This window comes from Dipodomys merriami, unplaced genomic scaffold (genome assembly GCF_024711535.1).
Source record: "Dipodomys merriami isolate MVZ:Mamm:240054 unplaced genomic scaffold, mDipMer1.0.p SCAF_198, whole genome shotgun sequence".
Taxonomy (NCBI): Eukaryota; Metazoa; Chordata; class Mammalia; order Rodentia; family Heteromyidae; genus Dipodomys; species Dipodomys merriami.
In genome coordinates this window covers 121,961-148,462 of record NW_027203359.1, presented here as the reverse complement: position 1 = coordinate 148,462, position 26,502 = coordinate 121,961, and the positions used below count along the sequence as shown (strand labels likewise).

Sequence of the window (26,502 nt, the reverse complement as noted above, 5' to 3'; positions counted from 1 at the left end):
TTAACTGATAGCTATTAACCTCTCTCCCTTCAATAAGAAACCTATATCTAGTCTAAATTAACATATATGGAAAAATCACCACTAATTACAATTTTCTTTCACTGAAAAATCAGCCATACAACTTACCTTGTTGGAAGTGTTCTAGGACCATCTGCAGATTGGCTAATGATGTAGCATACTGCTTTACTTGTTCCCGAGAGACAGAAAGCTGCAACGCAGTTTCATCTCTTTGCTTAGAGACCATGTTCAACTGTTCTTGCAAGGATTCTACCTGCACATTGGCCTGATGACTTCAAAAAAAGAGAGTAAGATCAAATTGCTGCTATCTATTTAGCTATTTTAACAAGAAGAAACATGTTCCCTACATCTTAAAGCCCTAAATTCAAAAATCAAAGTATTTATGTATTTTAACAAGATAAAGCATCTTTTCATATTTAAATAACTTTAAATGTTTACTTTGATCAATATAACTCTACTAATTTTACCATTTAACCATTTTTAAGTATAGTATTGAGAGGTACTAAGTATACTCACACTGCTATGTAATCATTCCCCCTATCTATCTACCTAGACAGTTTTCCTCTTCCCAAACTGAAACACTATAGCTATGATATAGTAACTTCCCTTTCTTTCTCATATCCATCGATTTGTCTCTATGAATTTCACCTTCACTACAGTTTACTGCATTAAATTCAAGTTAGATTTCAGACAAGCTCAAAGAGTTCCTCTGATTTTGTTCTCTTTTCTTCTGTTAATCACCATTCTGTCCAAGTGACTTTGAAAAAATGACAGTCCTTTTAAGTCTAAGAAGTATCCTATACAACAAATATCAACAAAAGAGTAATTTTTTTCCACAAATAGCTTATACCTTTTGTGTTTCTGGTATAAATACAATTATCATAAGATAATTATCATAAGATCTTTTGAACTCATTTTGTTAGCTTTTTTTTTTTTTTTTTTTTTTTTTTTTTTTTTTTTTTTTTTTCTAGGGCTCATTTTGTTAGCTTTTAATCTAACCAAGAATGGATTCTGAATCTCCACTGCTTTTGACACTTGTGGTTATGGTAAATTCCCAAACTCCCAAAGGCTATCCTACTAACTACCCTAATTAATCACCTTTCACTAACATCTTTCTGCCTACCTTAGGTAGACTAAATCCTACTCTTGCCCCACCTAAGGACCCAGAGGTCTCTAAGAGACTTATTTATACAGCACGTATCCAGGTGTCATTAGAATAATGTGTCCCAATGTGCAATTACATTCAAATTATTGCAATGATCTTCATGGGATCTGATATCCAGCTAAATTCTTTCAGAGCAGCCACTGAAACTTATTAAGAGCAACTCATTATGAAGACACTTTACCTAATAGCACCCTCTAGTGGAAAGAGCTGTGTTGATGAGACTTGAATTCTGTCTCCAAATGTCCCTGGATTTTGTTCCACTGTTAAGTTAGCAAATCAAAACATGAATTTAAGAACAATATGAGTTTTTTTTAAGAGTTAATAATAAGCCGGGCAATGGTGTCTCACGCCTGTAATCCTAGCTACTCAGAAGGCTGAGATATGAGGATCACAGTTCACAGTCAACCTGGGCAGTAAAGTCCATGAGACTCTTTATCTCCAATAAAAAAGCAGAAAACCAGAAATGGCACTGTGGCTCAAGTGGTAGAGTGCTAGCCTTGAGCTGAAGAGCTCAGGGACAGTGCCTAGATCCAGAGTTCAAGCCCCACGACTGACCAAAATAAAAAAAAAAAAGAATTAATAATAATATACTTTATTTGTAACTTACAAACAACGCTGCCTTCTACACTAGCCTTTTTTTTTCCCCCACCAGTCCTGGGGCTTGAATTCAGGGCCTGGGCATTATCCCTGAGCTTTCTTTTGCCTAAGGCTAGCACTCTACCACCTGAAACACAGTGTTACTTCTGGCTTTTCTGTTTATGTGGTACTGAGGAACTGAATCCAGGGCTTCATGTATGCCAAACAACCACTCTACCACTAAGCCACATTCCCAGCCCCAACTCTGCCTTCTAATAGTTAACCCATCATTGATAATCGTTTTCCTTAGTTAATGAGATAGGTTAAGTATCTATGAACACTTGATAGGTCTAAAAAGGGGAAAAAATAAGCCCTGATTTAAAATGACACTTGAGGCTGGGAAGGTGGCTCAGTGGTAGAGTGCTTGCCTTGCATACATAAGGCCCTGGGTAGATTCCTCAGAGTTAAAGAGATAAATAGCTGAGGTACAGTGCTCAGGCCTAGAGTTCAGGCCCCATGAAAAAAAAAAAAAGAAAAAAAGACACTAGAACCATACACAGATAAAGGAGACAAAGAAGCCCTAACTACAAATAATCTTTCTCTGTTACATTATTATTCTGTTCCAAGCTGGTTGTTCTTCTAGATGCTTTCTTTCCAAGGCTGCAGTAACATATCGAAAACAATGCTTCTTTTAACTCATAGATTCTCTGAAGCTCTGTCATGGCATTCTATGGCATTTCATTGAATCTGAGGTTGCTTTTCCATGGGGTTGATTGGTAGACCATGAAATTGATGTCTGCCTTCAAGCAGTCAGTACTTGTCCTATATTCTTGCAAGCCACCATGTGTTTGGAGTTGTAAATGTGCTTTTTAATAGCCCATTCCCAGATGGATGCCGAAACCACAACCTGGCCATTTCGATGCTCAACAACCCCTTCTACCTGATTCTGAGTCCTTATAACATATCCTGTGCCAGAACTCTGAGGAGGGCCACACAGTCCTCCAACCTCATTCTTTCTGGCTACTGCCAAGAGCTCCATATTTGGAAGGTTCCTGTTGGTGAACTCTGGGGTGACAGCTTCATTTTCCAAAGGCTGCTCTGTGGGGTTCACCACCAGCATGGAGTTGGAGAGGGTGGTGAACCCCAACTCTAGAGCATTGGAGAGCATCATCTCCCTTTCTTCAGAGCTGTCATGCAGCTAGGTGTCCATGATAATACTGGCTCTGGAAAAAAGCCCAAAATATGAGTTCTGCACTCAAAAAGTTAATACAAGCCAGGCACTGGTGGTTCAAACCTGTAATCCAAGCTACTCAGAAGGCTGAGATCTGAGGACTGCAGTTTGAAGCCAGCCCAGGCAGCAAAAAGTCCAGAAGACTCATATCATCAATTAACCACCAGAAAATTGGATATGGCATAGTAGCTCAAGTGGTAGAATGTTAGCCTTGAGCAAAAAAAGAGGTCAGGGACAGCGCCTAGGCCCAGAGTTTAAGGCCCGCAACCAACCAAACAACCAACCAAAAAAAAAAAAAAAAAAGGTTAATACTAGATGCTCCTTTCTTAAGCAAGGGCTCAAAAAAGCAAAATCTAGCTTATTGATTTGGTGTAAACTATTCACTGAATGTTAATTAAACTTTATATAATCTATATGTAATCTATTTATCTATATATATTTATATATTGGAAGGGTACACAATGACATCATTCGTACTCCCATGAAAACTTAAAATTTATTGGAAACACAGTATGCAACAAGTCAGTAATTATTTGTTATTTAGACTAAAACATAAGATGCCCTATCCAAGACCCCAAGTGTTATCCAAGTTCAAAAGAAAGACATCCCAACAGGGTTTAGTTTTGGATATAAGGGATATGAGAAGTAGAGTTCTAAGTGAAGAAAACAGAGTCGGGCATTGGTGGCTCAAGCCTGTAATACTAGCTACTCAGGAGGCTGAGATCTGGGGGTCATGGTTCAAAGCCAGCCCAGGCAATAAAACCACCAGAAAATGGAAGTGGCACTGTGGCTCAAGGGTAGACCACTAACCTTGAGCTGAAGAGCTGAGGGACAGCGCCAGACACAGAGTTCAAGCCCCATGACCAAAAACAACAAAACAAAGAGAAAATCTGAAGAATGATTAGGAGTTACAGAAAAACAGGTGCACTTTTCAGGCAGAACAACATGAAAAAAAAAATTAGAAAAATAAAGAGAAATAAAGTAGCTCTGAGGAGCTGAGTAATAAGGTTGGGCTAGATGTAGATGATAGTTATGAAGTAAAGATAAGGTAGGTAGCTTAATGGAAGAATTTATTTTTATTTATTTTTTGTTGGTCGTGGGACTTGAACTCTGGGCTTGGCACTGTCCCTCAGCTCTTCAGCTCAAGGCTAGCGCTCTACCGCTTGAGTCACAGCGCCACTTCCAGATTTCTAGTGCTTTATTGGAGATAAGAGTCTCATGGAGGGGCTGGGAAGGTGGCTCAGTGGTAGAGTGCTTGCCTTGCATGCATGAGGCCCTGGGTTCGATTCCTCAGCACCACATAAGCAAAAAAAAAAAAAAGCTGGAAGTGGCGCTGTGGCTCAAGTGGTAGAGCGCTAGCCATGAGCTGAAGAGCTGAGGGAGAGCGCCCAGGCCCAGAGTTCAGGCCTCACGACTAGACACCCCCCCCCCCAAAAAAAAAAAAGAGTCTCATGGACTTTCCTGCCTGGGCTGGCTTTGAACTGGAATCCTCAGATCTTAGCCTCCTGAGCAGTTAGGATTACAGGTGTGAGCCACCAGCACCCAGCTAATGGAAGACATTTTTTTCTGAAGAAAGGAATTACTAGATTATAACCCTACTTAATAAAATGTTATTCTGAGCCAAAGCAGTTTAGGCAAAAAAGCAATATTGGTGGTAGCACAATCCAAACCTCAAACTCTACTATAGAGCTATAATAACAAAAACATCTTGGAACTGGCAGAAAAACAGGCTGGAATATCAATGGAACAGACTAGAAGACCCAGAAATAGTTATATACTTACAGTATCTGATATTTGACAAGGGAATAAAAAATATACAGTGGAAAAAAGACAGCCACTTCAATAATTGGTATTGGAAAAATTGGGCAAAACTAAAATTGGATCCCTATTTTACACCATACACAAGTCAAAGTGGATCAAATATTTCAATGTAAGGCCTGAAACTTTGAAACTACTGCAAGATGGAGTAGGAGAAACATCAGAACTTACAGGCATAGGCAGGAACTTTTTAAAGAGTCCTAGGAGTACAGCAAATAGGAGAGATACTTTCCAAATGGGATTACATCAAAATAAAGTATCAGGGGCTGGGAATGTGGCTTAGTGGTACAGTGATTCCCTAACATAAAGTCCTGGGTTCAATTCCTCAGTACCACATGAACAGAAAGAGCCAGAAGTAGGATTGTGTCTCAAGTGGTAGAGTGCTAGCCTTGAGCAAAAGAAGCTCAGTGACAGTGCCTGGGGCCTTGAGTTCAAACCTCAGGACTGGGAACAAAAAATAAAAATAAATAAAAATAAAAAGTTTCTGTACAACAAAGGACATAGTTACTAAACTAGAAAGACAGCCAACAGAATGGAAGAGCATCTTTATCAGCAAAATATCTGACAAAGAAAGTACCCCTCCAAAAATAAACCAACAACTAATAAATCAATTAATAAAAGAGAAAAGAAGCTAAAGAGAGACATCTCAGAAAAGGAGGAAAAAATGGCAAATAAACATATGAGGAAACAGTTAACATCCCTGGCCATAAAGGAAACTTGTGATTTTCCTGAAATAAAAAGTATAATATTTTTCTAATAAGGATAAGGTGGTAGGTAACCAAAACTAAGTCATGAGTCAAGACTATTAAAAAAAGCAGAATTAAAAAAAACCAAAATGCAAGGATAAATGAAATCACATTTCATGTACTGTATAACTAAAGTACGCTTAAAAGGATCAACATTTGATGTTGAGTGAAATAATAATTAAAAGACTATATAGGGGCTGGGAAGGTGGCTCAGTGGTAGAGTGCTTGTCTTGCATGCATGAAGCCCTGGGTTTGATTCTTCAGCACCACATAAGCAGAAAAAACAGGAAGTGGTGTGGCTCAAGTGGTAGAGTGCTAGCCTTGAGCTGAAGAACTGAGGGGCAGGGCCCAGGCCCAGAGTTCAGGCCCCATGACCAACAAAAAAATTTTTAAATAAATTTAAAATAATAATAAAAAAGAATATATACAGAGACCTGGTTGCTAAAAAGTTCTAGAAATCAATAGTCATTCTCCATGCTGACCCAGGTCTTCACCCTGTATTGGTGCACTGTACTCTCCTATTCTAATACCCATAGCCAACTCAACCTTCAATCACTTGATGGAAAATAAAAACACATAAATTAGTTCTCTGGTGACTGGATAGAATTAACTAATCAGCCACTTGTCATTTTCCCACAAAACGACAATTGCAATTATCTAGGTGGTTGAGAGAAAGAGAATCTGAATGCCAGATCTGCTTAAGATTAGAAATATGTGTGACCCCCTCTACACACACTGTGTACCTGACCTGGGGCAACTTTTATGTCTCTTTGCCTTCAGTTTCCTCAACTATAAAACTAAGATTAATTTCATGAAAATGAACTAATATATGAAAATACTTACTGAGGCTTATACTCAAATGCTCAAGTGAAGTTAATGCAGAAAAGAAGAATCAAAAAGTTACCTTGCGTTTTCCATTGCATTAGAAGATGAGACTAGCTTTTCCTCCAAGGCTGTGACCTTCTTTCTTAGTTTAACCTCTCTATCTTCTGCAGCCAAAGCTTCCCGGGTATAAGAATCTTCTGATTCTAAAAGATGATTACGTAATCTCTGTAGCTCCTGGTTTAATCTTAATTCTTTGTCTCGCAAGTGTTGAACCTAGGTAGAGGCCACTGTTTTATTTTTCTTACTAATAATGCTCCACCTTCTATCCCCAACAAACTACTTTGTTATCAAATGTTTTCACACTATTGAAGTCTACAAATGGCATGCTAATACCTCATATTGCCAGAATGTACCTATGCTGGGAAAAATTCCCCTGAGATCATCTGCAATATCCACCTGGAAGCTCTGCTTTGTAAAACCTCATTTGTTGGTGACATGAAAAACAGAACTATACAAAAGTACTGGCCCCTCTGTATGTCACACTTTTTGTCATACTCTCTGGGTGACAATTTTTTCTTATATCCAAGATATGCTGTTTTTCACTTTTTAAAACTAAATAAAATACACCAGAGAAATAAAAATTCTACCACAGCACACTGAAAGAAGGAATCAAGAGATACATTCAATTTTAAACTGACAATGATTAATACATTGGTTCACACATTGCTCCTTTAAAGTGAAAGCATACCTCATTCTGGAGGGTGCTGTTTTCCATCTGCTTCTGCTTCAGGGCCAATGTGACTTGGTCTCTCTCCTGCTGAAATGTAACTGTCTTCTCCTGCATTGATTTAACTGTATTTAAAAGCTGATTTAACTCTCCAGTCTTGCCCTTTGGAAAGAAATTACTTTAGCTTTTAAGAAAAATATATTTTAAAGAGGCATTTTCTTCACTAAATAAATTTAGATTATAGTTTAACTATCTCAAAGTCAACTAAAACAAGAGAAATCTGAGAAACTGTCTAGAGGAAAGGACATAAGACATTCAATATAATGTGGTATCTTACATGGCATCTTGGAATAGGAAAAGGACATTTTTGATAAAAAACTAAAAAAAAGTATGAACTTTAGGTTCATACGTCAAGACTGGTTCATTAGCTGTAACAAATGTACCATATAATGTAAGATGTTAACAGTAAGGAACCTATTGCTAACAATGTAAGGAAGAACTCTCCATTATCTCAATTTTTCTGCACAGCTACAATTGTTCTAGAAGAAAAAGTTTACTGGAAATATTTTTCTTTTCTTTTTTTGTTTTTGTGCCAGTCCCAGGGTTTGAACTCAAGTGTGTGGACGCTGTCCCTAAGTTTCTTTTGCTTAAGGCTAGTACTTTACCATTTGAGCTCTTTTTAGTGACTTTTCTGCTTGGGCTGGCTTTGAACTGTAATCTTCATATCTCAGCCTCTTGAGTAGCTAGGATTACAGGCATGAGCCACTAGTGCCCAGTTGAAAATGTTTTTACAAGGAGTTTAATAATAATAAAAAGGAACTCAAGAGGCAAAAATGTCTCCAAATTTACTCTGTAGAACAAATGATCCACAAACCCAAAACACCAATGAAATTTGTTTGTTACAGTTTGTATGTAATATGTGTCTCCTTAACAGGCACATACAACTGTCAGAGAAAGTAAGTGTCAACTGACTGGCAAAAGACAGAAAACATTTCACATGCATTTTGGTAACAATAAATGAAAGCAACTCTGGGATGTTATTTTGCTAAATAATAATAAAAATGTATTTCCTGAATGAGTTCCATATAAGTACAATAAATATATTAATAACAGCAGAAAAAAAGTTAGCCCTTCACGGCAAAGTAAGGCCATGAATTTTGGACAAGAGTGGAATTCTGAAAAGCTTAAGAAACTGGTAGACTACTCACAATTAATTCTTTTTTTTTTTTTTTTTTGTCGGTCATGGGGCTTGAACTCTGGGCCTGGGCGCTGTCCCTCAGCTCTCCAGCTCAAGGCGAGCGCTCTACCACTTGAGCTACAGCGCCACTTCCAGTTTTCTGGTGGTTTATTGGAGATAGGAGTCTCACGGTCTTTCCTGCCCGGGCTGGCTTTGAACCGCGATCCTCAGATCTCAGCCTCCTGAGTAGCTAGGATTACAGGCGTGAGCCACCAGCGCCCGGCTTCACAATTAATTCTTGATACAATTTTAAATATGCACAGCAAAGAAATCTATAGTGCTACCTTAAGTTTTCGTTTGGGTTTTTTTTTTTTTAACTGTATTTTTTTTGTCTTTTCTTTTTTGGTACTGGGGATCGAACCCAGGACGTTGCACTTGCTAGGCAAGTGCTTTGCCACTGAGCTACATCCCAGCCCTACCTTAAGTTTTCATGTGAACTTTTGTTTCTTAAAAAAAAAAACTGTGCCTGGTGAAAAGGTTTGCACTTGTAATCCCAATTATTCAGGGAGCTGAAGCAGGAGGAGCACATGGGCATTCAGGGTCAGCCTAACTAACACACCCATTCTTTAAAAACAGGAAAAGCCACACTCTGGTGACTCATGCCTAATGATCCTAGCCATTCAGGAGGCTGAGTCCTGAGGATCATTGTTGGAAGCCAACCAGAGCAGAAAAATCCATAAGCCTCCATCTGCAATTAATCAGTAAAATGCTGGACTAGAGGTACAGAACAGTACCATTAAAGCTAAGAAGTTATCTCTGACGGATTGAACTCTTCAACATTGACAATATCTATTTAATCAGCAGGTGGGGGGGAGCGGGGAGGTTTGGGTGGGGGGAGGGGGAGGATGGGAAGGGGAAACAAAGGAGGAGGCTACAATGCTTGATAAGAAATGTACTCATTATCTTGCCCATGTAATTGTAACCCCTCAGTACAGTATTTTCACAATAAAAAATAATAAAAAGAAAAAAGAAAAAAAATCTATTTAATCAAATAAAGACAGAATTTAACTGAGTCAAAATCATATTGCATCTTGTATTATCTTTAAGAAGCAGTCACTGAACATTCTATTGTTTTATAATCTCTTTTCTAAATTTCTATTACTAAAAGTAGTATAAAGTATTGTTAGAATCTACTATGTTTAAAGTATTGCTCATACTTAATACTTTTCAAACTTTGGGTTGTGACTACCTGATTCATTTAAGCCAGCTTAATGGATTTTCTTTATTATTATTATTATTATTATTATTATTATTATTATTATTATTATTTGTCAGTTGTGGGGCCTGAACTCTGGACCCAGGCACTGTCCCTGAGCCCTTCAGCTCAAGGTGAATGCTCTATCACTTGAACTACAGTGCCACTTCCGGTTTTCTGGTGGTTTTATTGGATATAAGAGTCTCATGGACTTTCCTTCCCAGGCCAGCTTTAACTGGGGCCTCCAGAGTAGATAGGATTACAGGTGTAAGCCACCAGCACCCGGCCACTCTACCAATTTGAGCCACACTCCTCCACCCTTTTTTGATTTTGTTTATTTTTCAGATAGAGTCACATGCCTTTACCCCCACCCCACCTCCCTCCATCCCCAGGGCCAGCTTCAGACCTCCTTCTTCCTACCTCTGCCTCACATGGAGCTGGGATTACAGGCATACCCCATCATTCCTCCCAGAGTTTCTACAGCACAAAACCTTTTTCATGTCCCACTCAGCTACATAGAACAAGATATTCTGTGTACAAATACAGTTAGAACAAAGCACTTGAGCCTTTTAAATGCAAGTTGGAAATAATAGGTAACATTTCAATTTAAAAGAAAAAAAAAAGATGGTGTGGCCACATGCTGGCAAGCTCAAAATCCTCAGAAGCTTTTGAGTCTTTGGCTGTTGGGATGTTCACAGATATATTCTTTTTGTTTAGAAGTTTAATCTGCAGCTCTCTTTCTTCTAGTCCTTTTACTAATTTTTCAGTTTCTGCTTTAGATAAATCATGCTTTTCACTTCCGTTTTCTTTGTTTGTTTTTTTTGGGGGAGGTCTGGTTGTGGGGCCTGAACTCTGGGCCTGGGCGCTGTCCCTCAGCTCTTCAGCTCAAGGCTAGCACTCTACCACTTGAGCCACAGCGCCACTTCCGGCTTTTTTCTTTTTGCTTATGTGGTGCTGAGGAATCGAACCCAGGGCCTTATGCATGCAAGGCAAGCGCTCTACCACTGAGCCACCTTCCCAGCCCTCACTTCCATTTTCTATATTACGGCTTTGAATTTTCCTTTTTTGAAAAATATCAGAATTCTCTGTTTGAATGTCTTTCTTCATGCAACTGAGCTTTTATTTGTTCAATTGTTTTGTGTAAATTCTTAATTTCCTCATCTTTCTCTAAACAAAGTGTAATGTTCATTTGTTCATGCTGGTATTTAAACTCATCCATTTCCTTCTTCTGTTTCTGTAAAGACTGAGGAATCGAACCCAGGGCCTCATGCATGCAAGGCAAGCACTCTACCACTGGGCCACCTCTTTTTTATAAAGAGCATCATCACATATATTAAGAGTAATTCCTGGTTACTGAAACTTACGTTTCCCTCTCTTTCTGTCACACACACACACACACACACACACACACACACACACACACACACACACACACACACACACACACACACACACACACACACACACACACACACACACACACACACACACACACACACACACACACACACACACTATTTACTATGTCATAATGTGAAAGTATTTCTTACTACAGATCATGCTTTGATACAATGTGTATTTCAGAATGCTTTCCCTTTCACCTAAGCATCCCTAAAATGCCCACCACTGCTGGCAGCTACTGAAATCTAACTAAAATTTAGTTAGAACAAAGGACTTCCAATTCTCTCTGAAAACTCACTTCCATTTCACAAAAAATATTCCTTCCTACTATGTCCTTGCTTACTTCTTAGCATGCTATCAAATAATCTACTTCTAAAATATACGGAAATATCTAATAATTTGAAGGAGAAACTGCTGGTTGCACAATATCTTGAGATACTTCTATCAACAAATTTAATCTTCTTCAAATAAAGTGTCAATATGTTAAAAAGTCTCCTTCATTCTCAAAACCTTCCTGCATATTATAGTCCATCTAAAACATACCTGCTCCTTTTCTTTCAGTAACTGCTCAAAAGCCAGAGCCTTCTCCTTCATTGAATTGCACTCCAACTCTTTTTCTCGAAGCATCATAGAAAACTTCATGTTAGTCTCTTGTAATGCTTGATACTCTGTTTCCTTTCCCCTGGATGTTTCTACTATTTTTTCATTTTCCCCCTTTAGTTTAGAAATATCCATTTCTAAAATTAATGTTCTTTCTTTCAGGTTTGTTACTGCCTGTTTCAAAAGTTCATTTTCATTGACTTTGTTAGTAAAATTTTCATTTGAAGAAAGTAACTGATCACTTTTGACTTTGATTAAGAGGTCTTTTTCCTTTAGTAAGTTTTGTAATACATCTTGTTTCTCCTTCAATTGCTTAAGTTCTGACTCAGTTTGTTTGTGTTCTTTTCTCTCCAGCTCTGAGGAGGTAGCCATGGAATCGGACAACCTGTGATTATTTTCTTGGAGAGTTCTAATCATCGAATCTTTTTCCTGCAGTGACTTTCTCAACTCTTCAATCTCTTGTTGAAGCAACTGAGAAGACTCACTTGATCCTGCAGACTTACCTGCTCTAAGAGACTCTGCTGACTGAGAGGTAAGTGAGGAGCCAGAAGAGAGCTGAGGTGACATAATATCAAGCTTCCCTAAAAGAAGATCCTTGGTATTGCAAAGCTGACCTATGCTATGCTGCACATGAGCTAATTCCTGGCCAAAATTTTTGAGTTTCGTTTCATTCTGCTCATAACTTTGGATCAGGCCAGTGTAATCTACTTGTAGCTTAGAATTATTATCACTGTCAACCAAAACTTGGGCCTGAAGTTGGTGAAGTTCTTCTTGAAGCTGGGCTGACTCATGTTGCATGTTTTGGACAGTGGTCATAACCTGTTGTTTCCACTCTTCCATTTTCTTTACTTGCTGTTTTAACTTATCACGTTCTTGTAGGAGCTCCTCAAATTGATTGCTATTAACACTTCCAACCTCATTACCAGGGGTGGAAGTTTGTAAAACTGCCAACAAAGTCTGACATTTCTGACTTAGTGCATCTATTTCAATGTCTTTTTCTCGAATGATACGTGATAAGTTCTGAACAGTTTCTCTAAACATATCTTGGCCACTATTTTCAAATCGAGCAGACAACTTTTTATTCTCATCTTGTAGTTTAGTGAGGGCTGCTTCTTTGGCGGCAACTATATCCATGATTTTGTGATATTCTGTTTTTAAATTGCTATTCTCTCTTGTCTTCTCATTCAAAACAGCAAAGACCTGTTCTCTTTCCATAGTGTAGGCCTGCACCTGCTGCTGAAGGTGAACAAAATCCTGGGTGTAAGAAGCAGAAGAAATTCTTGCATGAAGCGCTTGTATTTCCGAGTCCTTCTGCTGGATAATCTGAGTAAGCTTACCAACCTCATCTTTGGACAGCTGGTCAATCTGTTTAGTTAAAGATATATTCTTTTCGTTTAGAAGTTTAATCTGCAGCTCTCTTTCTTCTAGTCCTTTTACTAATTTTTCAGTTTCTGCTTTAGATAAATCATGCTTTTCACTTCCGTTTTCTATATTAAGGCTTTGAACTTTTGCTTTTTGAAAAATATCAGAATTCTCTGTTTGAATGTCTTGTCTTTCTTCATGCAACTGAGCTTTTATTTGTTTGATTGTTTTATGTAAATTCTTAATTTCCTCATCTTTCTCTAAACAGAGCTGACTATGTGTGATGTTCATTTGTTCATGCTGGTATTTAAACTCATCTATTTCCTTCTTCTGCTCCTGTAAAGACTGAAGTAGTTGCATCTTACTCTGGTTTTGGTCTTCAATTATCTTCTGATGATGCTTAATTTCCTCTTCAAGATGATCCTTAATTATATTTAGTTGTGATATTTCAGATTCTAGCTCTGTGGTACTATCAAGGGCTCTTTGCTCAGCCACAGGCATGGCTCGACTTTGCTGTTCCCTGAGCCGTTCCAGCTCTTCTTGTAAATGATTATTTTCTTCTTTCATGGATCCAAGATTTCTGTCCTTCTCCTCTAGGGCCTGCCTTAAAGTTTCATTTTTTCTTAAGGCTTGAGAACATTTATCTAATTCTTCTTGCAGTTCTGAATTTTTTTCTTTAATTTTTTTAATAAAAATTTCTTTCTCATTTAAAAGTTGTGCTAATTGTTTCTGGTCTTCTAAACTAGAAGACAAAATTTCCTTTGTTTCTTTATGATCCGTCTCCAATTGTTCAATATTCTTTTTGAGTATTGCTATTTCAAAGTTTTTCTCTTGAGTGAGCTTAATTAAACGCTCATGTTCCAACTGTAAGGCAGAAGTGTCCAAATTCCGTGCATTTGACAGTTCCTCAATGGTTTGCTTATACTTGCTTGATTCTTCCAGCAGCCTCTTTTCAGCCTGACACAATTCTGCTTCTATCTGTCCTTTTTCCCTTTGCAGAGTCTCTGCAATAGTGCTTTTTTCCAAAGAAATCTGTTTGTTATAAGCAATAGATTCTTCCAACTGATGTCTTATGTTCTCACATGCTAAAACCAACTTTTCATTTTCCATTTTGAGCTCAAAAGAAACTTCCTTTAAATTTTCATTGAGCTGTTCTACTTCTATAAGATTTTGCTTTAAGCTTCTAATTTTGGCTTCCCTTTCTTCAAGTAAGTCATCCTTAAATTTACTGTTAGAATCTTGATTAAGAGTTAACTCATTCCTGACTCGGGACAGTTCCTCTTCATTTTGTCTAATGTGTTCCTTAAGCTCAAGGTTCTCCTTCTGAACGCTTATATTATTTTCCTGTGATTTACTTAGTTGATCTATTAAATCTTCTACTTGATTTTCAAGCTTTTGCTTGGTTAAATGCAAATCATTTAGGACCAGTTCACTGTGGGTTAACTTTTCTTTCTGCTCATCTAGCTCTTTCGTAATGTTCATTTTATCATCCTCAAGTAGATGAATTCTCTTCTTTTCATCATCTAGATCTTGTTTCAGTTTCCTGATAATACTGTCTCCTTCACTTTGCTGTTTTGATAGCTGATCTTTTATCAAAATCACGTGCTGAAAGAAAAATTTTCACAGTATTTTACAATATTTTCTCATTTAGTGCCTGAAGAACATTTTGTAAAATTCTACAAATAATAGAATAACCCTAAACATTTTTGTGTGTGTGTGTGTGTGTGTGTGCCAGTCCTGGAAGTTAAGTTCAAGGCCTGGGCACTGTCTGTAAGCTTTTTTTTTTTGGGGGGGGGGGGAGGGGTCTGGTCGTGGGGCCTGAACTCTGGGCCTGGGCGCTGTCCTTCAGCTCTTCAGCTCAAGGCTAGCGCTCTACCACTTAAGCCACAGCGCCACTTCCGGTTTTTTTTCTTTTTGCTTATGTGGTGCTGAGGAATAGAACCCAGGGCCTCATGCATGCAAGGCAAGCGCTCTACCACTGAGCCACCTTCCCAGCCCAAGCTTTTTTTTTTTTTTGCTCAGGGCTAGCATTCTTACCACTTGAGTTACAGTTCCACTTCTGGAGATTTTTTTTGGAGATGAGTTTCCTGACTGGGTTGGCTTCAGAAGTACAGGCAGGAGCCACTAGCACTGGACAACCCTAATCTTTTTTCTTTTGTCCACATTGGGGCTTGAACTCTAGTCCTGGCGTTGTCTTTCAGCTCTTCAGCTCAAGGCTAGTGCTCTACCACTTTAGCCACAGCGCACTTCCAGTTTTCTGGTGGTTTATTGGAGATAAGAGTCTCAGGACTTTCCTGCCCAGGCTGGTTTTGAACCTTGCTCCTCAGATCTCAGCCTCCTGAGTAGTTAGGATAACAGAAGTGAGCCACTGGTGCCCAGCTAACCCTAATCTTTTTTAAAAACAATTTTCTTTCTGTTCTAACATCCCCTAAAAAAATTACTTATGAATATCTTATACAAGATATTTTTGTTGGGACTGGGAAGGTGGTAGAGCACTTGCCTTGCATGCCTGAGGCCCTGGGTTCGATTTCTCAGCACCACATAAGCAAAAAGAAAAAAGCTGGAAGTGGCGCTGTGGCTCAAGTAGTAGAGAGCTAGCCTTGAGCTGAAGAGCTGAGGGACAGTGCCTAGGCCTAGCATTCAGGCCCCACAACTGGACCAAAAAAAAAAAAAGATATTTTTGTCATTTTAGGGATAAAAAAGTAGAGAAAGTAAATGATATTGTTGCATATTTTCACTTTTCATCACTAGAGCATGAGTCAACAAACCACATCCCAAAGACCAAATGGGCCTGTTTCCTGTTTCTGTAAATAAAACTTTATTGAAACATAGCCATGCTCAATGCTCCTTTGTTTATATATCAATTGCAGAGTTGAATAGGTGCAATTAAAATGATAAGGTCTGTAAAGCCAAAAAATACTGTACTAACTAGCACTTTACAGAAAAAGCTTGTTAGTCCCTGTGACTAGAATATCAATAAATTAAAATATTAATTAAACCACAAAAGTTATAACCAACATTTCTGCATGCTAATCCAGTGTTCAGCCAATTGAATAGAAGATGTTATATTTCATGCCTGGCTATCTTTAACACAGTTACCTCTGTAGCTTCTTGGTTCTGTTTGTCCAATTCTTCTAACTCAGCCATCAGTATTTCCTTTTCATTAACACTCTGATTCAGCTCTTGTTGCTTTGCCTCCAAGTTAAGTCTTAACTCATACAATTCTGAATCCAAATTCATATCTCTTGAAGCTGTACTTTTAATCACTTCATATTCACCATTCAATTTTGAAAGTGTTTTCTGAAGCTCTTCCTTAAATGGTAAGGGGGAAAATAGCACATACTATCAGTTAAAGAAAAGACACCCAAAATTAAGCACTTAAACATATGTATGTAAATAAAAATTTGACGTATATTTTAAATGCTCTCTGTATTGAAAATATTATTGAATACCTCACACATCAATAAAATTTATAAAGTTCAACAAGCCACAGCCTCATTCATGTGCAATTTCACTTGCAGCTCCAGGTAAAACATTTCTATGACAGCTTATTCATGTAAGACATTTTCCAGTGGGAAGTCTTTCCTCCCCCATTCCTACTGCTGCTTCCTCAGCCCACCTCACCATATACAGAATTTCTAAGAGTGCCATCTCCCAGCTCTCTTTACTTCCACTCCCTAACAGCTAGTAACCAACAGCCACAGAGGAAATAAAAATACACATTCACTCTAAAGTTTATCATCACTAACTAGAAAATAAAAGGCTTTTACTTTATTCTTGGTTCTATTAGAATATGGAACTTTGTCTTCCTTTTTTTCTCTTCCTTTCTCTCCCCTTTTCCCTTCTCTTTTCTCCTTTCTTCCTCCCTAACTCCTTTTTTTGTCACTTCATCTTATCATCAAGTACAGATTATGCTCATCATTCAAATCATACATGATGTATATGCCATTTTATAGTCAATCAGTTGGTATTTAAGATTTTTCTTTAAAAATCCAGAAGTGGGACAGTTCTCTATTTTTCTACTTTATTTTAATATCTGATTATGATGTTTCTGGCTGAATCACTGTAAAGCCTTCTTTTGCTGGTAAGAGATTTTTAAAATAGAAATCCTATAGAACCTACTCTATATAAGAAACACACACACACACACACACACACACACACACACACACACACACACACACACACACACACACACACACACACACACACACACACACACACACACACACACACACACACACACACACACACACACACACACACACGAAGTGGCACTGTGGCTCAAAGTGGATAGAGTAGCCTTGAGCCAAAGAGCACAGGGACAGTGACCAAGTCCTGAGTTTAAGCCCCATGACCGACATAAGACAAAAAGAAAAAAAGTTCATTTAATTAAATTTAACCAGGTGCCAGTGACTCATGCCTGTAATACTAGTATTCAGCAGGCCTGGATTTGATCAGAGGACTGTGGTTCAAAACCAGCTTAGGCAGGAAAGACTGTGAGACTCTTATCTCCAATTAACCACCAGAAAACTAGAAGTCGTACTATGGCTTAAAGTGGTAGAGTGCTAGCACTGGGTGAAAAAGCTTGGGGACAGTGCTCAGACTCTGAGTTCATGCCCAACAACCAGGAAAAATAAATAAATAAAAAGAATCTCAATTTTCTTTAAATAAATAGACTATTAATAACAGACTATTAAATAAACAGACTATTAACTCAGGGCTTGGACACTGTCCCTGAGTTTCTTTTGCTCTACCACTTGATCCACAGTACCACTTCTGGCTTTTTCTGTTTATTAGTACTGAAGAATCAAACCCAGGGCTTTATGCATGCTAGGCAAGCACTCTACCACTAAGCCACATTCCCAGCCCACTTTTAGCATTATTAACCAATAAGCAGGCTCATAGCAAGCACAATTCAGGGAAGAGTTGCAATGGACTACTACATACCAATTAAAGGAAAACTACCAAAAACAACTATGGGGTTGGGAATATGGCTTAATGGTAAAGTGATTGCCTAGCATGGATGAAGCCTGGGTTCAATTCCTCAGTACCACACAAACAGAAAAGGCCTGAAGTAGCACTGTGGCTCAAGTGGCAGAGTGCTAGCCTTGAGCAGAAGAAGCTCAAGGACAGTGCCCAGGCCCTGAGTTCAAGCCCCAGGACCAGCAAAAAAAAACCCCAATATTCTGACATTTGTGTTTTTTAAAGATCATATATATTCAGACATACATTAATAAAAGGCAGGAAATGGAGAAAGAGGTCAAGCAATAATAGTATCAAAGATATTCTATGTGCACTAACATATTCAGTATATATCATTGAATATATATCTCAGTAGGCATGTAGTACTTGAAAAACTTAATTTAGGGGATAACACTGTGAGGAAAGAAATGTATTCATTATTTATGTAACTGTAATCCTTCTGTACATCACCTATACAATAAAATAATAAAAAAGAAAAAAGAACTTTTCTGAATTTGAAAGAACAGAGACAAATAAATATCTGAAGTATCAAAAATAAAAATAAAAATAAATAATTTAAATTGAATTAAAATACTGGCCTTTAACTTAGTTCCAATTTCCAACTGTCCTATATTTAAGCACCTATCGTTGACAAGGAATTATTTCCAGGAGTAAAAATATCCACCTCTGCATTATAGAGTCCTAATCTATCCTTGCTACCAACATTCACAAAAAGATGCCATTTCTCCCAGTGAAACAGTCCTTTACTTCCACCAGTAAGAAATTTCTATGATGTTGCACATATTCTGGGGCATACAAATATTGTACATACCTGTGTATGCTCCTGCTGTTCTCAGGATGTCATCAGAAATGAAAACAGCCTTTGCTCTCTTTTCTGCTCAAATCTGTGTGCCTACCAATTTATCTCTGCATGTAAACCCTGGACAGCCTCTCATGCTCCAAACCTTGCACAGGTACTTCAGCCTTGCCTGAAGCATTCTATAACTAAAGACTTCATTTTGATATAAACTGGTCCTTCACTAAAAACTATAACATATACACCATTTTAATTCTGCTCCATTTTAACAGTACCTACCTTTTCTTGACTCAATAATGACTTCTCTTTTTCTAAAACTTGGACATGCATTTTAAGTTTCAGATTGTCTTCAACAAGGTTCTTATCCTATAAAAACGTTAAAGCAGTAATTTCAGATAACAAAATTTCCAGTTTACAAACAGCAGGCTAGCTATACAACTGTGCATTTCTACTCAGTATTTCTTAAGCAATATATAAAAAGTAGAAAAACTGATCATTAGAAATCCAGAGTCACTCATTTTAGAGATTCTTATAGAGGATTTTTTATTGTATTTGAAAAAATTTAAATTTACAAATGACTTGAAATAATTCCCTGAACTCCTTAAAGAAAATCAAAATGCATTCCTCATTTTGTATACAATCTGCTTTCACTGTCTTTACTTAGATAACATTTGCCAGTTAATCTGCAAAAAGATTTATCTGTAATTATTAACTTTTTAACTTTTGTCAATTTATGGCACATAAAGGTAGCTTCTGCTATTAATTAGTAAACACGAAATTTCTGAAATGAAATTTCCTAGAATAAGTTCAAATACATTTATAAGAAAACACATAATAAGAAAATGTAGTAAATTAAAACTTTCTTAATAAACCAAAGCCAAAGCTTTCTTCCATAACATAAATTTACCTGGGTTAAACTATTTAGTCTCATTATTTCATTTTCAGCATCTGTAAAAACAATAAATGAACCTGACATTAAAATTATTTAGAATATCTTAATAATAGCCTTCCATATTACACTCAGAAATCCCATTAAAATAAAGTGCATTTATAAACATAAATTAGCAAGTACTGACAGGAATGAAACATATTTTATATTTTCAGTTTGACTATTCAAAACATTCTAGTTAAAAATCATGTTAAAGCCAGGTGCTGGAGGCTTACACCTATAATCCTAGCTACTCAGAAAGCTGAAATCTGAGAATCACCATTCAAAGGTGGCTCAGGCATGAGCATGAGATTCTTATCTGCAATTAACCACCTCAAAACTGGAAGTGGAGCTGTGGCTCAAAGTTTTAGAGTACTAGCCTTGAGCAAAACAAACCCAGGGACAGCACCCAAGCTGGGTTCAAGTCCCAAGACAACCCAAAAAAACAAAAAGCAAGACATGTTAAAATCCAACTCTGTGAAAACATGTAAGAATTATCACTGTATTCTGGTCATCTTGCCTTAATAAAAATAGTACTCACAACTTGTTTCAAAATGAGTTGATTAATTTGAGTGTTAGAAATAGTGTAAGGTCTATAGACTGGAGGGGGAAAACAAAGAAACATGGAAAGCAATAAATGTAAGTATATCACAGCAATACAATGATCTCTCAATAATCTAATGTGAGTTACATGAAGGTATTACATATCGATACATAAACAGAAATGATTCTGGCAGAGGAACACAGAACTAGATTACTGTGAGCTTGGTTGAAGTAAATAATTTTAACATTCACTTGAGCATGTACAGTAAGGCCAGAAAAATTTAGCCATTACTTTAAAACAGCTTGTTACAATACAGAGGGGAAGACAAGTAAACACACTGGGTGCTGGTAGCTCATTCCTGTAATCCTAGCTATTAAGAAGGCTGAGATTTGAGGTTAGAAGCCAGCCCAGGCAGTAAAGTTTGTGATACTGTTATCTCTAGCTCTAGGATTAAGTGGTAGAGAACTATCTTACTTCAGCAAAAAAAGCTCAGGGACAGAACCTAGGCCCTGAGTTTAAGTCCAAGGACTGGCACAAAAAGCTGGAAGTGGAGCTGTAGAATAAGTAGGAGAACACCAGCCTTGAGTAAAAAAGCTAAGGGACAGAACCCAGGCCCCGAGTTCATGCCTCAGTATTGGCAAAACAAAGAACAAAAAGAACCCCCCCAAAAGTAAACACAATTATGATGTATTATAATACAATGTGATAGAGCACGTGATGGGGCTATGTGGACAGAAGTGCCAGTTCAGGTAGCTAGTAGTGAAGTTAACATCTATATGATATCAATACACTGAGTTAGCTAGAAGATAGGGTCACTCCACTCAGAAAGCAGTACATATAAATGTGACAGAGCTGATAACACACTGCTGGTAAGAAGAGCATCCAAGAGTTGATAGGGCTAAACTTAGAATGGGGGATGGAGGGCTAAGAATGTGGCTTAGCGGTAGAGTGCTTGCCTAGCACGCATGAAGCTCTGGGTTCAATTCCTCAGTACCACATAAACAGAAAAGGCCAGAAGTGGCACTGTGGGTCAAGTGGTAGAGTACTAGCTTTGAGCAAAAGAAGCTCAGGGACAGTGCCCAGGCCCTAAGTTCAAGCCCCAGGACTGGGAAAAAGAAGAAGAATGAGGAAGAAGAAGAGGAGGAGGAGGAGGAAGAGGAGGAGGAGGAGGAGGAGGAGGAGGACGGGGAGGAGGAGGGGGGGAAAAGGGGGGGAGGAGGAGGAGAAGAAAGTAGAAGAATGGAGGGTGGGTGGGATTTAAACTGAAGAAGTGGACAGGGACACAATGCCCAAACTAAAAAAGTTCAGACTTCATCTTGAAGTTCTCACTGAACCACAAAGTACTAAGAGCAGGAGAAAAAAATTTGCATTTCTGGAAATTTATTCTGATTGCAGAATAAAAACCAAATGGTTTAAAATAGAATAATGGAAACCAGAGAAGACAAACAGCTAACATGTTTCTAACACCCTATGGACCAAATGTCTCTATAGGGAACCTTGTACCTACTAGTTTATTACTCTCATTATTTTAATTCTTACAAGGAAGATACTATTATTTCAACCCTACAAATTAGAAAATTGAGGCAGAGAGAGATGATAACTAAGTCAGAGACAGAGCTGTATTCCAGCCCAGTCTTGTTATACTCTAAGAAATCGATCATAAGCCAAGCTTCTAGTTACCCAGGAGGCTGAGATCCAAGAAAGGGGAGAAAGACTAGAGCAACAGGTCTATTTTTATTTTTATTTTTTTTTGTCGGCCGTGGGGCTTGAACTCTGGGCCTGGGCGCTGTCCCTCAGCTCTTCAGCTCAAGGCGAGCGCTCTACCACTTGAGCTACAGCGCCACTTCCGGTTTTCTGGTGGTTTATTGGAGATTGGAGTCTCACGGTCTCTCCTGCCCGGGCTGGCTTTGAACCGCGATCCTCCGATCTCAGCCTCCTGAGTAGCTAGGATTACAGGCGTGAGCCACCAGCGCCCCGCAACAGGTCTATTTTTAAACCAATAAACTCACTGGATCACTTGATATAATGAATTACTTTACAAAGGGCAAACTACTCCAATTGAAAGCAAATGAGCGGTGGGGGGGGGGGAAGAGGGGGGAAGGAGAAGGATTGGGATGGGGGGGAGGGGGGAGGCTGGGAAGGGATGTGAAGGGTAAACAAAGGAGGAGGCTGCAATGCTTGGTAAGAAATGTACGCATTATCCTGCCCATGTAATTGTAACTCCTCTGTACAGTATGTTCACAAATAAAATAAAATTAAATTAAAAAAAAAAAAGAAAGCAAATGAGAAAGAAGTCTAGAACCCATTCCTATGGCCGCTCCTAAGGTGCTGCACATGTGAGAAACCCTGGTGCTCCTCTGGGATACAATCCTGAAATATCATGCAACCAGAGAGAACCTTAGAACTATAGCATAGGATGTGCTTGGTGAAGAAGTGATCCCTGGCTTTGAAAGACTAGTAAATGTTGCCTATCAACAAGGTTAGGAAAGGAAGAGGGAAGGGAAGCTGATGACTTTTGAGTTTAACTTTAGTTTAATTGATCATTCATATCAGGAACTTATTCTAAACAACTGGGCCACAGAGTGGGGTTAAGGAACATAAAGTGGCAATTCACAAGCACACAGGGTTGCAAACTTTCACAGCAGAGAATGAATGTACTTACAGCAAGAGTTTATACTGTGAAAAGAGCACAATGTGTAAAATAAAATGCAACTTTACAGCTAACAAGCCCAGATTGTTTGCCTGGCATAAATGAGTATTGATTTTTTCTGTTTTACTTAATACTTGTTTGGGTTTTATGTTTGGTTTATTTTTAACTTTATTTTTTTAACCACTACAGAATACTTGAATAGTAACTGTCATCTTGAACATGGAAAATGATAGAAATGTTATGGCTCCTGCCACTCAGACCTTTTTGCTTCAAGACAGAAAATCATTTCAAAAGCTAACAATGGTTGTCAGCAGATAGAAGGTTGCATTCCCTAACTGAAGGGTCACAGCCCTCATGAATTACATAAAGAATCTGATTCTATGTACAATGAAAGGAATACACCCATACTTCCTACGAATTACATGAACATTTCACAGGAATGTAGATTGCTTCCTAAATCACTGACTTCCATGTGAGTACTTAAACAATAAGGAAAGGAGGCTGAGAGATTAAGCCATTTAAGCCATTTCACTAAAAAAATCATTTATGGTCTATTAATTATGGTGCTAAATCTAAGCCAAACAATTCTACTCAAATTACAATCATTTCCATAAATACTTAATTGTCACAAAGTATTCAATTATTTAAGAGTTTATCTCTGAAAACAATTAGTATGCAATGAAACACCAATTGGAAATAAGTTCCAAACATTTTATACCAGACAGTGCTTGTTGTAGTCTGCGCACTTCTTCCACTGAGGAACTCAGTGGAAGGATGCTCGCCTCCATCACAGTGTCACTCTGCCTCATAGCAGAAGTCTGCAGTCTACTACATTCCAGCTTCAAGCTTTCACACTGTTCAATTATTTGTCTCTTTTCCACATTTAGCTGTTCTTGTTCTTGCTTCAAGATATCTCTGTCATTTTCTGCAGAAGTTAATTTTTTAGTTATGTCTTTTATTTTATCCTCAAGCTCTTCGATTTTTTTTGTAGATTCTACTTTTTCAGTTTGTAGAACTTGAATAGATTTTTGCATTTTGTAGACTTTGGAGTGATCAGCTGAAGTAACTCCAGAGCCACCTGGAGCACAAACGAAAATCCAGGATGTCAGATGTCAAGTTCCAAATAAATAGCTTAAGAAGAGATTTAATACAATGCTAATCTCTTTAATAAGAGCCTAAGTATGACAAATTTCTGACAAAGAGCAGAACCAGTCATCTGGTCTTAAGAACTCAGTCCAAGTTTATAGCAGTGTCCTGGTGTGAAGACCGCTAAGCTTGTTGTTTAATTTCATTTTTATGCCATCTAACATGTGAAATTAATAAAAAATAATCACCTTGGTGTAATAGATTTTCAAGTTCTTCAATTCGTTCTTCATAATCACTTAACTCTCCTCGATGCCGACGACTTATCTCTGTCAGTTTCTGTTGATGAGCATTCTGCAGTACTGACATTTCATGTTGATGGTCATCAATTTCCTGACTTAGACTCTGTTTAAGTTCCTTAAAATGTAAGAACAAAGTTAACCACATTCATTGTGTATAAGCTAGCCTACTATTTCCCAGAACTCTATAGAATAGACCCTTGATATCCATGGGTATATGGTTCTAAGGAGACTACTGTTGAGAAAAAGCTGTGAATACTCAGAGTGAATGGAGAGTTTAAACACAACTGATATAGACACAGGACTGATTGAAAGTTTTTCCATCAGCATCAATCACAGTTTCCAAATTAGGACAGTTCTGAGAGACTCCATGCCTGGTTTTCTTAGGCATTAAAAACAAATTTTCTGCCAGGCCCTGGTAGCTCATGCCTATAATCCTAGCTACTCAGGAGTCTGGAATCTGAGGATCATACTTCAAAAATCTAAGGATCACAGTTCAAAGCCAGCCCTTATTTGCAATTAACCACCAGAAAACTGAAAGTGGTGGAGTGGCTCAAGGTGGTAGAGCCCAAACCTTGAGCAGAAAAGCTCAGGAACATCACCTAGGCCCAGAGTTCAAGCCCCATGACCAACATACATACATAAAACATCAATTTCTACTTTTAATAAGGGAACATCACAAGAAAACAATGAAACAAAAGATGAAAAAAATACATTTTCCTAGCTGGGCACTGGTGGCTCACGCTTGTAATTTGAGCTACTCAGGAGGCTGAGATCTAAGGATTGTGGTTTGAAGCCAGCCCAGACAGGAAAGCCTATGAGACTCATATCTCCAATTAACCACCAAAAACAAAACAAAACAAAACAAAAAAACAGATGTGGAGCTGTGGCTCAAGTGGTAGAGAATTAATCTTGAGCAAGTATGCTCAGGGACAATGCTCAAGCCCTGAGTTCAAGCTCCAGGACCTGCACACTGCCCCCCCCCCCCAAAAAAAAAAATCTCTTCCTTATTACCTGTGACCATGATCTCCTTCCTTAACAACATACTCTACCAATGCTGGAATCCATCTCTTGCTAGTCTATACCTGATGTTCTATCACTGATATGCCACTCTCTTGCTCAGCCTTTCCTTCTGCCAGTTTTCATGGGACTTCGAAACTGTTAAGTGGGATGCCTTGCTACCCAAGTTGTGATGAGTAGTTTCTCCAAGAATCTAGATCTTGATAGGAAGAATTCTCAAGAGTCTGTCCACCCTGTCCTACTAGATTCCTGAGGTGCTCCCAATCCTATTCTTCCTTACACAAGACACTCAACCCTTCCATCAGTCCTCTACACAGTCTACCCTTAGTAATTCTAGTAAATCTTGTTTTGCTTTACTTAGCCAGAAACAGTTATTAATTATAATACCAAGAATCCAAATTACAAATTAGCTTTCATTTCCTGAGAAGATTAATGAAAACTATTCTTTAACCTTATATGCTTTATGTGTGCCAGCCTTCTGCTAAAAACTTTACTTAAATCTTAGCACAAATCTATAAAGTAGTTTTCATGATGGTATCTAATTTACTGATTATATAATAAAAGCTGGAAAATGTAAAGTAACTTGTCCAAAGTACTTGCCTAAAGTATATCTGGTAAAGAGTCCAATCAGGATTCACACTAGCATTATATCAGTAAACTCCAAACTATAATAATTTCAAATAATTCATTGCCATGATGAGTATATGTATCTAAGACATTCATTCATTCATTCATTCATTCATTCATTCACTTTGTGCCAGTGCCAGGGCTTGAACCCAGCACTTCATGTTCTTGCTTGTCCTTCTTGTTCATGGCTAATACTCTACTACTTGAGCTACACCTCCAGCCTGGGTTTTTGCTTATTGATTGAAGAAGGAGTCTAATGGACTTTTCTGCCCAAGCATAAAATAATTATTTACAATGAATAATACTGGAACCTTATTTTATTAATATTCTTTTTAATATTCTTTGTTAATATTCTAAAGCCCTGAAACGGGGCTGGGAAGGTGGCTCAGTGGTAGAGCGCTTGCCTTGCATGCATGAGGCCCTGGGTTCGATTCCTCAGCACCACATAAGCAAAAAGAAAAAAGCTAGAAGTGGCGCTGTGGCTCAAGTGATAGAGCGCTAGCCTTGAGCTGAAGAGCTGAGGGACAGCGCCCAGGCCCAGAGTTCAGGCTCCACAACCAGACCCAAAAATAAATAAATAAATAAATAAAATTTAAAAATAAATAAAAAAATAAAACCCTGAAACTTCAGTAACAGAATTGTTTTAATAAAGACATTTTATGAGATAT

At 38.1% G+C, this 26,502-nt stretch overlaps 1 protein-coding gene across 3 annotated transcripts in view; it reads right to left on the bottom strand.

Moving 5' to 3' along the window:
- LOC138831477 (thyroid receptor-interacting protein 11) overlaps positions 1 to 26,502 on the bottom strand; it is an 81,634-nt gene that overhangs the window by 30,979 nt on the left and 24,153 nt on the right. For all 3 annotated transcript variants that reach the window (XM_070028523.1, XM_070028524.1, XM_070028525.1), the window contains exons 6-14: positions 24,140 to 24,305; positions 23,524 to 23,883; positions 19,591 to 19,631; positions 18,963 to 19,049; positions 16,001 to 16,213; positions 11,483 to 14,506; positions 7,128 to 7,268; positions 6,459 to 6,652; positions 127 to 290 (exon numbers count right to left, since the gene is read on the bottom strand). In XM_070028523.1, the coding sequence (XP_069884624.1) occupies positions 127 to 290; positions 6,459 to 6,652; positions 7,128 to 7,268; positions 11,483 to 14,506; positions 16,001 to 16,213; positions 18,963 to 19,049; positions 19,591 to 19,631; positions 23,524 to 23,883; positions 24,140 to 24,305 (4,390 nt within the window). The remainder of the gene's footprint in view (positions 1 to 126; positions 291 to 6,458; positions 6,653 to 7,127; positions 7,269 to 11,482; positions 14,507 to 16,000; positions 16,214 to 18,962; positions 19,050 to 19,590; positions 19,632 to 23,523; positions 23,884 to 24,139; positions 24,306 to 26,502) is intronic.